Source organism: Oncorhynchus mykiss, chromosome 8 (genome assembly GCF_057628025.1).
Source record: "Oncorhynchus mykiss isolate SJ-2025 chromosome 8, ASM5762802v1, whole genome shotgun sequence".
Classification (NCBI taxonomy): domain Eukaryota; kingdom Metazoa; phylum Chordata; class Actinopteri; order Salmoniformes; family Salmonidae; genus Oncorhynchus; species Oncorhynchus mykiss.
The window spans coordinates 35,419,348-35,433,525 of NC_143029.1; the positions used below are offsets into that span (position 1 = coordinate 35,419,348).

Genomic DNA, 14,178 nt, shown 5'->3' on the forward strand with positions numbered 1-14,178 from the left:
TTGTAGAAGGCTACCCGACACGTTTGACCAAAGTTAAACAATTTAAAGGCAATGCTACCAAATACTAATTGAGTGTCTGTAAACTTCTGACCCACTGGGAATGTGATGAAAGAAATAAAAGCTGAAATAAATCATTCCCTCTACTACTATTCTGACATTTCACATTCTTAAAATAAAGTGGTGATCCTAACTGACCTAAAACAGGGACTTTTTTCTAGGATTAAATGTCAGGAATTGTGAGACACTGAGTTTAAATGTATTTGGCTAAGGTGTATGTAAACGTTCGACTTCAACTATATATTTCCCAGTGTGTAAGTTGAACATAGGATATGACCCACATCCAATACAACAGAACAGCTATCTCTCCGACACCAACCAAACCCAAGCCTTGTGTGATAATATCCTATGCTATCACCATCAAATGGGATGCTATCAGTCTCCAATACGATGCTATCGCTAGCCAATGCAGTGATATCAAATTCCAATGCCCTGCTGCTCGTCTTCTGCTCACTCAAACAGCAGAGATATGTGTTGGCTTTGGAGGCAAAGCAAGGCCAATATGTGTGAGTGAGTGTGTGTGCATGTGCACGCAGCAACTACAGATGTCGGATGTTAACTTTAGCCAGTTTGCTACAGCAGGAAAATAATCCTGCAGCTACAGGAAATGTGAACTACTATGTGGATTACAATATATATAATTAATATACACTGCTCAAAAAATAAAGGGAACACTTAAACAACACAATGTAACTACAAGTCAATCACACTTCTGTGAAATCAAACTGTCCACTTAGGAAGCAACACTGATTGGCAATAAATTTCACATGCTGTTGTGCAAATGGAATAGACAACAGGTGGAAATTATAGGCATTTAGCAAGACACCCACAATAAAGGAGTGGTTCTGCAGGTGGAGACCACAGACCACTTCTCAGTTCCTATGCTTCCTGGCTGATGTTTTGGTCACTTTTGAATGCTGGCGGTGCTTTCATTCTAGTGGTAGCATGAGACGGAGTCTACAACCTACACAAGTGGCTCAGGTAGTGCAGCTCATCCAGGATGGCACATCAATGTGAGATGTGGCAAGAAGGTTTGCTGTGTCTGTCAGCGTAGTGTCCAGAGCATGGAGGCGCTACCAGGAGACAGGCCAGTACATCAGCAGACGTGGAGGAGGGCAACAACCCAGCAGTAGGACCGCTACCTCCGCCTTTGTGCAAGGAGGAGCAGGAGGAGCACTGCCAGAGCCCTGCAAAATGACCTCCAGCAGGCCACAAATGTGCATGAGTCTGCTCAAACGGTCAGAAACAGACTCCACGAGGGTGGTATGAGGGCCCGACGTCCACAGGTGGGGGTTACAGCCCAACACCGTGCAGGACTTTTGGCATTTGCCAGAGAACACCAAGATTGGCAAATTCGCCACTGGCGCCCTGTGCTCTTCACAGATGAAAGCAGGTTCACACTGAGCACATGTGACAGACGTGACAGTCTGGAAACGCTGTGGAGAACGTTCTGCTGCCTGCAACATCCTCCAGCATGACCGGTTTGGCGGTGGGTCAGTCATGGTGTGGGGTGGCATTTCTTTGGGGGGGCCGCACACAGTGCTCGCCAGAGGTAGCCTGACTGCCATTAGGTACTAAGATGAGATCCTCAGACCCCTTGTGAGACCATATGCTGGTGTGGTTGGCCCTGGGTTCCTCCTAATGCAAGACAATGCTAGACCCTCATGTGGCTGGAGTGTGTCAGCAGTTCCTGCAAGAGGAAGGCATTGATGCTATGGACTGGCCCGCCCGTTCCCCAGACCTGAATCCAATTGAGCACATCTGGGACATCATGTCTCGCTCCATCCACCAATGCCACGTTGCACCATAGACTGTCCAGGAGTTGGTGGATGCTTTAGTCCAGGTCTGGGAGGAGATCCCTCAGGAGACCATCTGCCACCTCATCAGGAGCATGCCCAGGCGTTGTAGGGAGGTCATACAGGCACGTGGAGGCCACACACACTACTGAGCCTCATTTTGACTTGTTTTAAGGACATTACATCAAAGTTGGATCAGCCTGTAGTGTGGTTTTCCACTTTAATTTTGAGTGTGACTCCAAATCCAGACCTCCATGGGTTGATAAATTTGATTTCCATTGATAATTTTTGTGTGATTTTGTTGTCAGCACATTCAACTATGTAAAGAAAAAAGTATTTAATAAGAATATTTCATTCATTCAGATCTAGGATGTGTTATTTTAGTGTTCCCTTTATTTTTTTGAGCAGTGTATATAATTCATTAATGGATATTTTTGTAGGGGTTGATATATTTTCTGTTGTTGTTTCATGTCTGTACACTACTCATGTTTCTTGTTTTGTCCATGTTTGTTTCTATATTAAAGTATTTCACTCCCTGAACTTGCTTCCTGACTCCCAGCGTACACATTACAGGAAGCATTTTTAAACCTCAAATAATCGAGACGTTTTACATTTATTGGAAAGCTTTCCTGCGACAGCGGGATCAGATCCTACATCTGTACATCACCTATTAGGATACACAAGCGCAAAGCAAAATGCATTGCTGTCTAGCCATAAATCGACAGTAAACTATGACAAATGATTGAACCGTTGTTACTGATCAAAATCTAAGAGGAACCTTGACAAAGTACAAACTTAATTAGCATAGGCTTGTCATTGAGAAAGGTAGACACAGGGATACCTGGCTCCCTGTAGAGGAAAGGCTGAAGAGTCACTGCACCGCGGCAGAAATTGACACAGAGCTACATTTCCTGACCAAATTGCAAAAATATAAAGCAATTAGAGAGAGTTATTTCCCCAAATGTGAAATGGTTATTGAAGGTTTCCAAGACCTCTCTGATGAGAAGAGATTACCCATCCTGTTGGGGGAGGATGCAGAGAGCTGTGGGTTGGCAGCGCACTACATTGCTGCCTGCCATAAAATGAGGGATTGTGTCTGACAGATCAACCAACCTGCACATGTCTTTGTGTTATTTGCCTATTTATTTACTGATTTTCTTACTGATTTCCAATACAAACGCCCCCACCCTTGATTATTGCTGTTACTGATTGTCCTGCTCGTGACAATGTTGATTCTTTTTCATGATGTTACCGATATTGTTAATGAATCATTCCATTTCCAAAGTACGCTTCGGCAATATGTACGTCATTACGTCACGCAAATAAAGCAAGTGAAATTGAAAATTGAGCGAGAGAGAAAGATAGAAAGAGAGAGAGAGAGATACATGATGGAGGGTCAATTACACCTCCATGTTGTAGACCAGAGGAAGAGACTGAACGCTAGTTCCCCCTTCATCACCACCCCCTGCTACATGGTTAAGGTTGTTGCACCAGTTCGTGAAAGACGGTGAAGCTGTGAATGAGGGTTTATCAGATAGAGATATCAGATCTCCTTTGAGGATCGGACACAATATATTGGGTGATAAAGTGTGGTTGTAATAAAAAAAAAGGAAATTGGTGGAGAGTAGGGGCTCACCTTTCCAGGGCTGATGGAGGTTAACAATGCCCAGTAACCTGATAAAGACCAGGATGGGTTCCAAGCGTTGTAACTCTAGCTAGCGAGAAGTTTTTTTTTTTTTAATTCCGCAAACAGTGAGCAGACATTCACTTTCTTTTCGTTGCTATTTCCTTTATATTTTCTTTATATCCAGGCCTTGTGCCACAACTACCCCTTTAATAACCATGGAAGACATTCATCAGTGGCCTATGCACCTTGATTAAAGAAGCCAAGGGCTTTATGTCAAGTAAGTCATCTAACCAACCACGTGTCCCACACAGATCCGATGGACCAAGACAGCAGGCAGCGTGTCGGATCGCTTCCAGGACTCCAGCGTGTTTAACGAGACGCTGCACATCTCCAAGATCCAGAGACACCAGGGAGGACGCTACTACTGCAAGGCTGAGAATGGCCTGGGCTCCCCGGCCATCAAGTCCATACGGGTCGACGTCTACTGTAAGTACTGTACATTACCTTCGGACACAGTGGTTGTGTCAAGGTTGTTTTCATTTTATTTCAATGTACTTTCTCAATGTAATAACATTGCATAAAATTCAATGTGGCTAATTCGTATACCATTCCCTTTTTGATTTTAGAGCTGCAAAATGTAACTTTTTGGGCGACTCAACCAAATACACATAGAAATTTGTGTTATTGAGCTGTCATTCTCATTGAAAGCAAATCTAAGAAGTGGTAGATCGGTTCTATATGCACTATTTCAATGCTTCCCTTAAGTTTTGTTTTTGCTTCTTTTACTTTCGGGTTTTCTGTACCACTTTTAAACAGCTGAAAACACAACATTTTTGCTTGTGGAAAAGATATTTCACTGCGGTTTAGATGGTACAATGATTCTCTACACTACACTTGCTTGTTTTGTCACATAAACTGAGATTAGGAAAACTATTCGAATTTTAGCAACCAGGAAATGGTGGAGTGATTTCTGCATAGTTCATCTTTAAACTAGAATTCAACCATAAATGAATGATAATCTTTTAAGGTTTGGTTTATTCCAATTGTTGCACAATTCAATCAAATGTCAGTCAATACTAAATGTTGAATTGGGGCCCTATCTGGACATCCTGTGTCTGTGTGTGTGGAGGGGGGGGGGGGGGGGGGGGGGGGGCTGTACAGTAGACAACAGTATAAACAACCCTTCCCAGTGGCTTCCACCCTAGTCAACCTAGCCATTAAACAATAGTGAGGTCTAATTGGAGTTGTCTGGGGCACCTACTTTACTTCAGCTGCAACCAACAACTCCTCAGACGTGCGCTTAAATGGAGGACGGTTTGTCTCATCTGAACCCTAGACAAGCAAACATTATATAGCTCCCAGCCAGAACCTCCCCAGATCCACCACTCTGTGACACAAGCACATTAAACCAGCACTTTCCCTTCCGTAACATCATCGCAAGCGATAAACCTTTTGGCCTGTGTTCTCCTCTTCTCCCACTCTCTCTGTGGCAGAACACAGATCAGTCTGCAGTCCTGTCTCAGTCTTTCCTCTCTGCCTCTCGTCTGTCTCCACCTCTCGTTGGCCTCTGCCTCTGTCTCTTCCTCTGCCTTCGCCTCTCCTCTCTTCTCTTCTCCTTGGTCAGGCAGGGGTTACCAAAGTAAGTGGAATCGCTTTCATCTGACATCTAAAGCCTCTGCTCCATCTGCCAGTGACTCCTGTCGGTCTATCACGACATTTCGGGTCTGTCTGTGTGGCTGGTGGTTAGCCTCACCGCAGCCAAGGCTCTTTCTCTGCCTGCTCTCGCTTTCTCTCTCTCTGATCTCTCTTTCTCTCTCTCTTTGCTATCTCTCTCTCTCTCTCTGCCTTTCCCTCTGTCTCCGTTCTCTCTCTCTCTCACTCTCTCTCTCTCCCTGCCTCCTTCTGGTCCCTGGTTGTCTGTGTGGCTCTCAGCCCTTGTACCTGTTTATCAGTACTGACTTGAGCAGGGGCTGTGGAATAGAGAATGGTTAGAAAGCTTGGAACTTGGAGGAAGGAGGGGGAAGAGGAGTATTTTACTCTCTCCTTGTCTCCTTTCCTTCATCTGCACTGGACTGCCATATTGGCTTTCTGGTGGATGTATACTAGACATTTGCTTTCTCCTTTTCAGTTCTTCCACACGGTTAACTGTAAACAATTGAGACATACAACAGACCCTGGACAGACAGTGTCACTGTTTTTAGCTTGATAACAGTATGATTAATATAGTTGACCAGTGGCTCTCTGGGTTGCCATGGCTAGGGCTGTGGCGGTCATGAAATTTTGTCATCAGGTTATTGTCATGCAAAAGACTGCCGGGTCTCACGATAATTGACCATTAACATAAACATGTTTAACATTTCCAGGCTCCACTCATACAAGCAGCATATAAGCCTCTGATGTGGCATTTGGAACATCTACATTTGAAACACAAATCAATTGAATATACACCATGACAATAAATACATTATTTTTGTTAGGCAGGCCTAAATAAACATTATGATATGTAGAAAATGTATTTCAGAGGAACAGAATATAAATTGGTCTATAATATGTGATCTGGCTGTGCTCCGTGCCATAGATTGTAGGCTTGTTCATTTATCAGACAGGATATGCTTGTAAGTCCTGTGCCATTATTTTATAATGTATGATTTTATAGGGAGAAGAATATATAGTTTAACTTAGCTGAATAAAATATAATGGATATTTGTCCCATTCAGAAGCAAGAGTGCACACATATGAAGTTGAAGTGGGTATGTTGAGCGTAAAAGTGATCATTTGAAACGGGTCCTATATGCTAGATTTAGAGTTATTTGGCATCTTTAGTTGTGAATTATACAAACCTTAGAACGTCTTAGAAGTCAATAGATTTATGGGCTGCATGATGTAAGCTATTGCTTACGCTCTGTTCCTTGCCTCATGCTGTACACGCTGTTCTCTCATCAAGTGATCATTTTTTCACCCATCAGACTATTCTCAATTTAATCTTGTCTTTACTAATATGTCAAATAGATTTAGAATGGCCCATGATCACATGGACAGGAGCAGGGGCAGGGGAAAAAAATTCATGTCATCCCTATGCACTGGAATAGTGAATTGAGGCTGCTTTCCAGCTGGTATGTTTTTCACTCATGTTGGGTAGGCTACTCCGGTAATTTCGCTGCACCACAGGTGATATTCTGCCCAAACTCTGTATGCCATGGGCTCTCCAATCCTGTTCCTGCTGCTACCCTGTGCTTACCCGTGCTTAATTTGGGAAATCAAGGGAAATCTGTTTGGGAACATCGATAGTGACGTTTTCACAACAAAACGTATTTCATTAAACTGTTGACAGCACCTCTCTCTGCGTGCTGGAGAAAGGAATGAAAGAGAGATGGGAGGACATAGAAACTCATGGTGGTGAGATATTCTGTATAGCTAAAGGTAATGTGCTAATAGTAATAAAGGTAATGTGCTAATAAGGGTGTTTTGAATGAACCTTTACTGGATCAGTGTCCCGAAATCGTGACATTTGCTGCTCAATATGCGATATTTGACTAGAATGACGTTGTAAACAAAAGCCAACTTTCCGGGACAGAGACATGTCTTATATGGTCAAAAAGCTTAAATGACTGTTAAGCTATCAGTGGTGTCCAATTTACAGTATCTATTACAGCAGAAAAAAAATACCATGCTATTGTTTGAGGATAGTGCACAACAACAAAACACTTTTATCCAGGCAACTGGTTTGATACATTCACCTCTGACTGTAAATAATGTACTTACATTCAGTAATCTTTCTCTGATTTGTCATCCTGAGGGTCCCAGAAATAAAATGTAGCATAGTTTTTTGATAAAATCAATTTTCATATCCTAACACAATCCATGTTGTGTACAGTGTTTCGCATGAATTCCAACTCTTTCAACTTGCAACAAAACAATTAATGAAATCTAATCTGCTAAACCTTGTCTCACCCAGTCAAGTTTCGTTTTTGCGCAATCCATCATTCTACATTACATATTGGCTACACAACACGTCAATTAGCACATGAAGGTCAGCCATCATTATGCACCAATAGACCAATAGACAGTTCACTTGATAGACAGTGTCTTGGTCCAATGACCACCTATTGTTTTGAAACATAGCTAGCTAGATAGCCAATGAGCTTTACATGAGTATGTGATGGCCCTTTGTAGGACTAACGGCTATTGTCCTATGGCTGCGAGCAACGCGATTCATTCTCCATTGAAAATCCACAGGACGCAGGGGAATGGAAAAACGTTAAAACGGAAAAAGTACAACATGGCTACTTAGAGTATAAACATTTGGAGGAGATTATTGCAGAAATTGACCAGGAGAGTGACACAAGGAGTCCTTGTGAGAGATTGGAAGAAGAATGTACTTTTAGATCAGTAAGTAAAATATGTTTTTGCTTGTCGTACTAATCCAGTTGTTTAAATGGTTGCATATTAATTTAAAGTATTTGTCTTCGATTTCTATATATATAAATACAATATATAGACCTGAGGCATACAATATATAAGTATAGGCTATGTGTATGTTATGTTGGCTATGACATGTTCTGGCTGTGGTTTTTGAGCATCTTGTTGCCTATTGGTCCACATATTTCATTATAGTGATTGTGTTCTACATACTTTATAGAATATATGTTTATAGATATGTGTATCACGTTTGAAGGTAAGACCCAGGTGCAGACAATGTTGAAGTAACAAAAGTTTATTAATTTGAACACGGGCAGGCAAAGGTACAGGATGGCAGGGGATAGTCAGATATGATTTTAACTCTAAACACAGAAAATGTAGGACAAATACGGAGGGTACGGGGCAACAGAGGACGAACAGCAGAGGGGCTAATTATCTTGGAGCAGAGGGAAAGGTCTTGGCTTCCAGGGGTGGTGCCGCGGCACTATAGCGGCGTGCAAGCCCCCGAGTCGATGAGTACCTGGAGAGACTTGGACTGGTCGCCCCACCGCAGGATTGCACGGAGAGGGGGGCGAACAAGGGGAGATGGAAATGTTTCTTTAAGGACCACCATAGTAATCACACCAACGAATAAGATAGGTCTCTTGAAGGGACAGGTAGACACATTATGACCAGCAATACAGACAACTCTGGGTCTCAAGTCTACGTACGCATTCGGTTGGAGACAGCCTAACCCTGCAGAGCCGCATCGGCTCGGGAAGAGATGAATCGGCAGTCTCCGGAGGCTCTTGGAGAAACTCGGGTAAGCACGGATCCTCTCTGGGACTTCCAGAGTTCATCGGATGTCAAGTGGGATCCTTGAGTGAGCGATTGGGACCGCAATCGAACCTTTTCTCCCTCCTACATTCCTGTAGCCAACCATCAATCCGGAAGGTTAAAGTGATGAGTGAGTCGAGATCTGTCGGTAGTTCTCAGGCTGCCAGCTCATCCTTTACCTCCTCCGATAATCCATGCAGGAATGTGTCGAACAGCGCTTCCGGATTGCAGGTACCCTTTGCTGTTAGCGTGCAGAACATCACCGGAGGGTGTCCTGCCAAAGCTGGAGTACCCCCCTGGACACCGGAGCCTCAAACTTTTCTCACCTCCGCCACAAATACCTCCAGACTGAGGCAGATGGCAGATTGTTGCTCCCACACCGCCGTGGCCCAGGCGAGTGCCCTCCCGGACATCAGCATAATAATCTTTGAGTGGTCCGAGGGAAACGAAGAAGGCTGCAGCTCAAAAACGAGGGAGCACTGGGAGAGAAAGGCCCGGCAGGTTCTGGAATCTCCATTGTAGCGCTCCGGGGGAGGTAAGCGGTGTTCCTGGGAAACCGGGGTGACGGCGCTGCTACCAGCCAGGTTACTGAGGGGCTGTGAGGTTACCGTCGGGGTAGGCTGCCTGGTAGGCAACCCACAGAAATGTCTCCCACAATGCGTCCAATGCTAGGTGGTGACATTCGGCCACATCCTGGAACCCTTCCATCAAAGCAACTCCTCTTGTCTACTAAGGATGGTTCCTTGGGAGGACAATGTGTTGTGTATTTGATGTATTGATGCAGTGCTCACCCCCTGCTAAAATAAAGGTTAAATAAAATAAGTAATAGTAAACTTGAGTTATTCTAACAGATTTTAAAAAATCCTCAATAGTGGCAGAGACTCCTCCATCCCCCACTCATTCAAACGTAGGACCTGGATCCTCCAGTCTGATCCCTCTGCTGTCCCTAAGCGCCACACCCACCCCCGCCCGGCCATCTAGAAGTGTGAAGGTTAGTACCTTTTAGGGAAGCTAAATATTATGTAGATCTCTTATTCTTGCCTAGTTAGATAAAGGTTATTATAAAAAAATATATATATTTAAACATTTTAAAAACATCTTGAATGTATCAGTCTAAAACTTTGGACACACACTGCTGCCCTCTTGTGGACAACATCTAAATTACACCCAGCATCCTATGTCAATGTATGGCCTTTCTTTTGCATTTCAAAGATGATGCAACAAAAATAAAATAGGAAATGCATGTGTTTTTGTTTGTTTTATCTTTTACCAGATCTAATGTGTTATATTCTCCTACATTAATTTCACATCTCCCCAAACTTCAAGGTGTTTCCTTTCAAATCGTATCAAGAATATGCATATCCTTGCTTCAGGTCCTGAGCTACAGGCAGTTAGATTTGGGTATGTCATTTTAGGTGGAAATTGAGATGTGTCCGATCCTTAAGAGGTTTCATCACCTTAGAAAGCACTGTCCGTTCCATTGTGTTAGGCTTTGAAACAACATCCACAATAAATGTTTTTCACTCAGTTACAACCTATTGTTCAACTTCTTTCTTCAAATGTATCAATCACAGTAAGGTGAGTTTTAAAAGCACCTACTGTTTTGATGATGTGTTTGATGTGATTTTCGATGTCAGAGTGGTAAGAGAGACAATAGAGCCCTGAGTACCAGACCATTAGTGACCTGATGATCGTTAGCGAGTTGGGTAGGCTACTACAAATTAATATCCAGAGTGCATAAAAGGAGATTACCGTGACTAAATGGTCATGTAGAATTTTACTGTGGTCATGACTCATGAATGCCGGTGTGGCGGTAATACAGTCACCACAGAGCGTTGGGCCAGTAACCTGAAGTTTGCTGGATAAAATCCCTTCTGAGCTGACAAGGTAAAAATATGTCATTCTGCCCCTGAGCAAGGCAGTTAACCCACTGATCCCTGCACCTCTCTGATTCAATGCGGGTTAAATGCGGAAGACACTTTTCAGTTGAATATATATTCAGATGGACTGACTAGGTATCCCACTTCCCCCCCTTTCATAACAGCCCTAGCCATGGCAGTGTTTGCTGAGCCTATCGGAAACATCAGCTGTGACATTCATTCAACCGATGATGTCATCCAATGTTCTCTCCAGTTGGCTCCCTGTCCAATGAGGTCCTGAGTTGTGCTCTCCAGAAGAACTCTGTGTCCATTGGAAGGGGATTTAAAGGGACAATCAATTGTCAAAGACATTGTACAGTACTTTAGCCTTTCAAGCTTGAATTGATCATTATCTCATCTTGTAAACTCTTCATATTTATCATTGAGTATACACTAAATATGTAATGCTATTCCTTCTTATTGTAGAGCCTTAAAACAGGACTTTATATGACATTATTAAAACAGCAGCAGTGTTTAAAGTGTTATGTAGATGCCCTTGTCTCTGGCCTTGTAGTGCATGTGTACTTCATTAGCAGAATGTTGTATTGCACATCCAGCAGAAACACACTGGATTTCTCCATAGAAATGTTATAGCTGTCCCCCAGGGGTGAGTTTAATTGATGGGCCTCTTTTGCAGCTTTCACTATTTTTAGTGCTTTGCAGCCTTGATTTTTTAATTTGCATTAGAATTGCTGTTTGGGCACCAGGACTCAACAGAAACACCTTGACAAATTGTGTTGACTGCCTGGTTTTTCAGATGTTGCACCGGTGTGTCTTTATTCATACCAATGTGTTTATACTATCCAGATATGTAACCGCTAGTTAGGATGGACACTTCTATTGTGCCTGACGGACGATACAAAAAACGTGAAATGAGAGCGACAGGAATTTAGGAGGGCGTGTATTTCAATGTGAATATCTTGTTTCTAAAGTGAAGTACTTTCTCATGTTCTTTAAAAACCTCTAATGGATAGGCGGGACGCAAATGTCTCAACTGGCCAATTGCCAGGGGAAATGCAGAGCGCCAGATTCAAATAAAACGCCATAAAATTCAAACTTTCATTAAATCACACATGTAAGACACTCAATTACAGCTACACTCGTTGTGAATCCAGCCAACGTGTCAGATTTTAAAAATGCTTTTCGGCAAAAGCATAAGAAGCTATTATCTGATAGCCTGCAGCATCTGCACAGCAGTGAACAAAGGAACATATTACAACCCTGCAGACGCTTCACAAAACGCAGATTTTTTTTTTATTCATGCCTTACCTTTGACGAGCTTCTTTTGTTGGTACTCCAATATGTCCCATAAACATCACAATTGGTCCTTTTGTTCGATTAATTCCATCCATATACAGTGGGGCAAAAAAGTATTTAGTCAGCCACCAATTGTGCAAGTTCTCCCACTTAAAAAGATGAAAGAGGCCTGTCATTTTCATCATAGGTACACTTCAACTATGACAGACAAAATGAGAAAACAAAATCCAGAAAATCACATTGTAGGATTTTTTATGAATTTATTTGCACATTATGGTGGAAAATAAATATTTGGTCAATAACAAAAGTTTATCTCAATACTTTGTTATTTACCCTTTGTTGGCAATGACAGAGGTCAAATGTTTTCTGTAAGTCTTCACAAGGTTTTCACACACTGTTGCTGATATTTTGGCCCATTCCTCCATGCAGATCTCCTCTAGAGCAGTGATGTTTTGGGGCTGTTGCTGGGCAACACGGACTTTCAACTCCCTCCAAAGATTTTCTATGGGGTTGAGATCTGGAGACTGGCTAGGCCACTCCAGGACCTTGAAATGCTTCTTACGAAGCCACTCCGTTGCCCGGGCGGTGTGTTTGGGATCATTGTCATGCTGAAAGACCCAGCCACGTTTCATCTTCAATGCCCTTGCTGATGGAAGGAGGTTTTCACTCAAAATCTCAAGATACATGGCCCAATTCATTCTTTCCTTTAGACGGATCAGTCGTCCTGGTCTCTTTGCAGAAAAACAGCCCTAAAGCATGATGTTTCCACCCCCAAGCTTCACAGTAGGTATGGTGTTCTTTGGATGCAACTCTGTATTCTTTGTCCTCCAAACACGACGAGTTGAGTTTTTACCAAAAACCTCTATTTTGGTTTCATCTGACCATATGACATTTTCCCAATCTTCTTCTGGATCATCCAAATGCTCTCTAGCAAACTTCAGACGGGCCTGGACATGTACTGGCTTAAGCAGGGGGACACGTCTGGCACTGCAGGATTTGAGTCCCTGGCGGCGTAGTGTGTTACTGATGGTAGGCTTTGTTACTTTGGTCCCAGATCTCTGCAGGTCATTCACTAGGTCCCCCCGTGTGGTTCTGGGATTTTTGCTCACCGTTCTTGTGATCATTTTGACCCCACGGGGTGAGATCTTGCGTGGAGCCCCAGATCGAGGGAGATTATCAGTGGTCTTGTATGTCTTCCATTTCCTAATAATTGCTCCCACAGTTGATTTCTTCAAACCAAGCTGCTTACCTATTGCAGATTCAGTCTTCCCAGCCTGGTGCAGGTCTACAATTTTGTTTCTGGTGTCCTTTGACAGCTCTTTGGTCTTGGCCATAGTGGAGTTTGGAGTGTGACTGTTTGAGGTTGTGGACAGGTGTCTTTTATACTGATAACAAGTTCAAACAGGTGCCGTTAATACAGGTAACGAGTGGAGGACAGAGGAGCCTCTTAAAGAAGAAGTTACAGGTCTGTGGGAGCCAGAAATCTTGCTTGTTTGTAGGTGACCAAATACTTATTTTCCACCATAATTTGTAAATAAATTCATTAAAAATCCTACAATGTGATTTTCTGGATTTTTTTTTCTCATTTTGTCTGTCATAGTTGAAATGTACCTATGATGAAAATTATCTTTTTAAGTGGGAGAACTTGCACAATTGGTGGCTGACTAAATACTTTTTTGCCCCACTGTATATCCAAAATGTCCATTTATAAAGTGCGTTTGATGCAGAAAAAAACTGCTTAGAAAACCGCAACGTCACTTCAAAATATTTCAAAAGTTGCCTATAAACTTTGCCAAAATATTTCAAACTACTTTTGTAATACCACGTTAGCTATTTTTAAACGTTAATAATCAATCAAATTGTAGACGGGGCAATCTGTATTCAATACAGGAAAGAAAACAAACCAGCGCTTTTCACATCTTGCGCAACTCTCAAAAGTGTCCCCAGTTCCGAGTTGGCCTACTTCTTCATTGCACAAAGGAATAACCTCAACCAAATTCCAAAGACTGGCGACATCCAGTGGAAGTAGGTTCTGAAAATAGGTTCCTATAAAATATCCCATGGCAAAGACAATACAGGGAACAGAGAGGGGGGGAAAAAATCTGAACAGTCAGTCCTCGGGGTTTTGCCTGCTACATAAGTTCTGTTATACTCAGACATGATTCAAACAGTTTTAGAAACTTCAGAGTGTTTTCTATCCACATCTATGAATACTATGCCATATCTTATATTCTTGGCATGAGTAGCAGGAAGTTGAAATTGGGCACACTATTTATCCAAAAGTGAA

At 42.7% G+C, this 14,178-nt stretch overlaps 1 protein-coding gene across 1 annotated transcript in view; it reads left to right on the forward strand.

Annotated features, from left to right (window-relative positions):
- Nucleotides 1-14,178, forward strand: part of LOC110529233 (MAM domain-containing glycosylphosphatidylinositol anchor protein 2) — a 355,390-nt gene that overhangs the window by 124,848 nt on the left and 216,364 nt on the right. Inside the window, exon 3 of the mRNA XM_036985374.2 lies at nucleotides 3,792-3,966. Coding sequence (XP_036841269.2) covers nucleotides 3,792-3,966 — 175 coding nt within the window. The remainder of the gene's footprint in view (nucleotides 1-3,791; nucleotides 3,967-14,178) is intronic.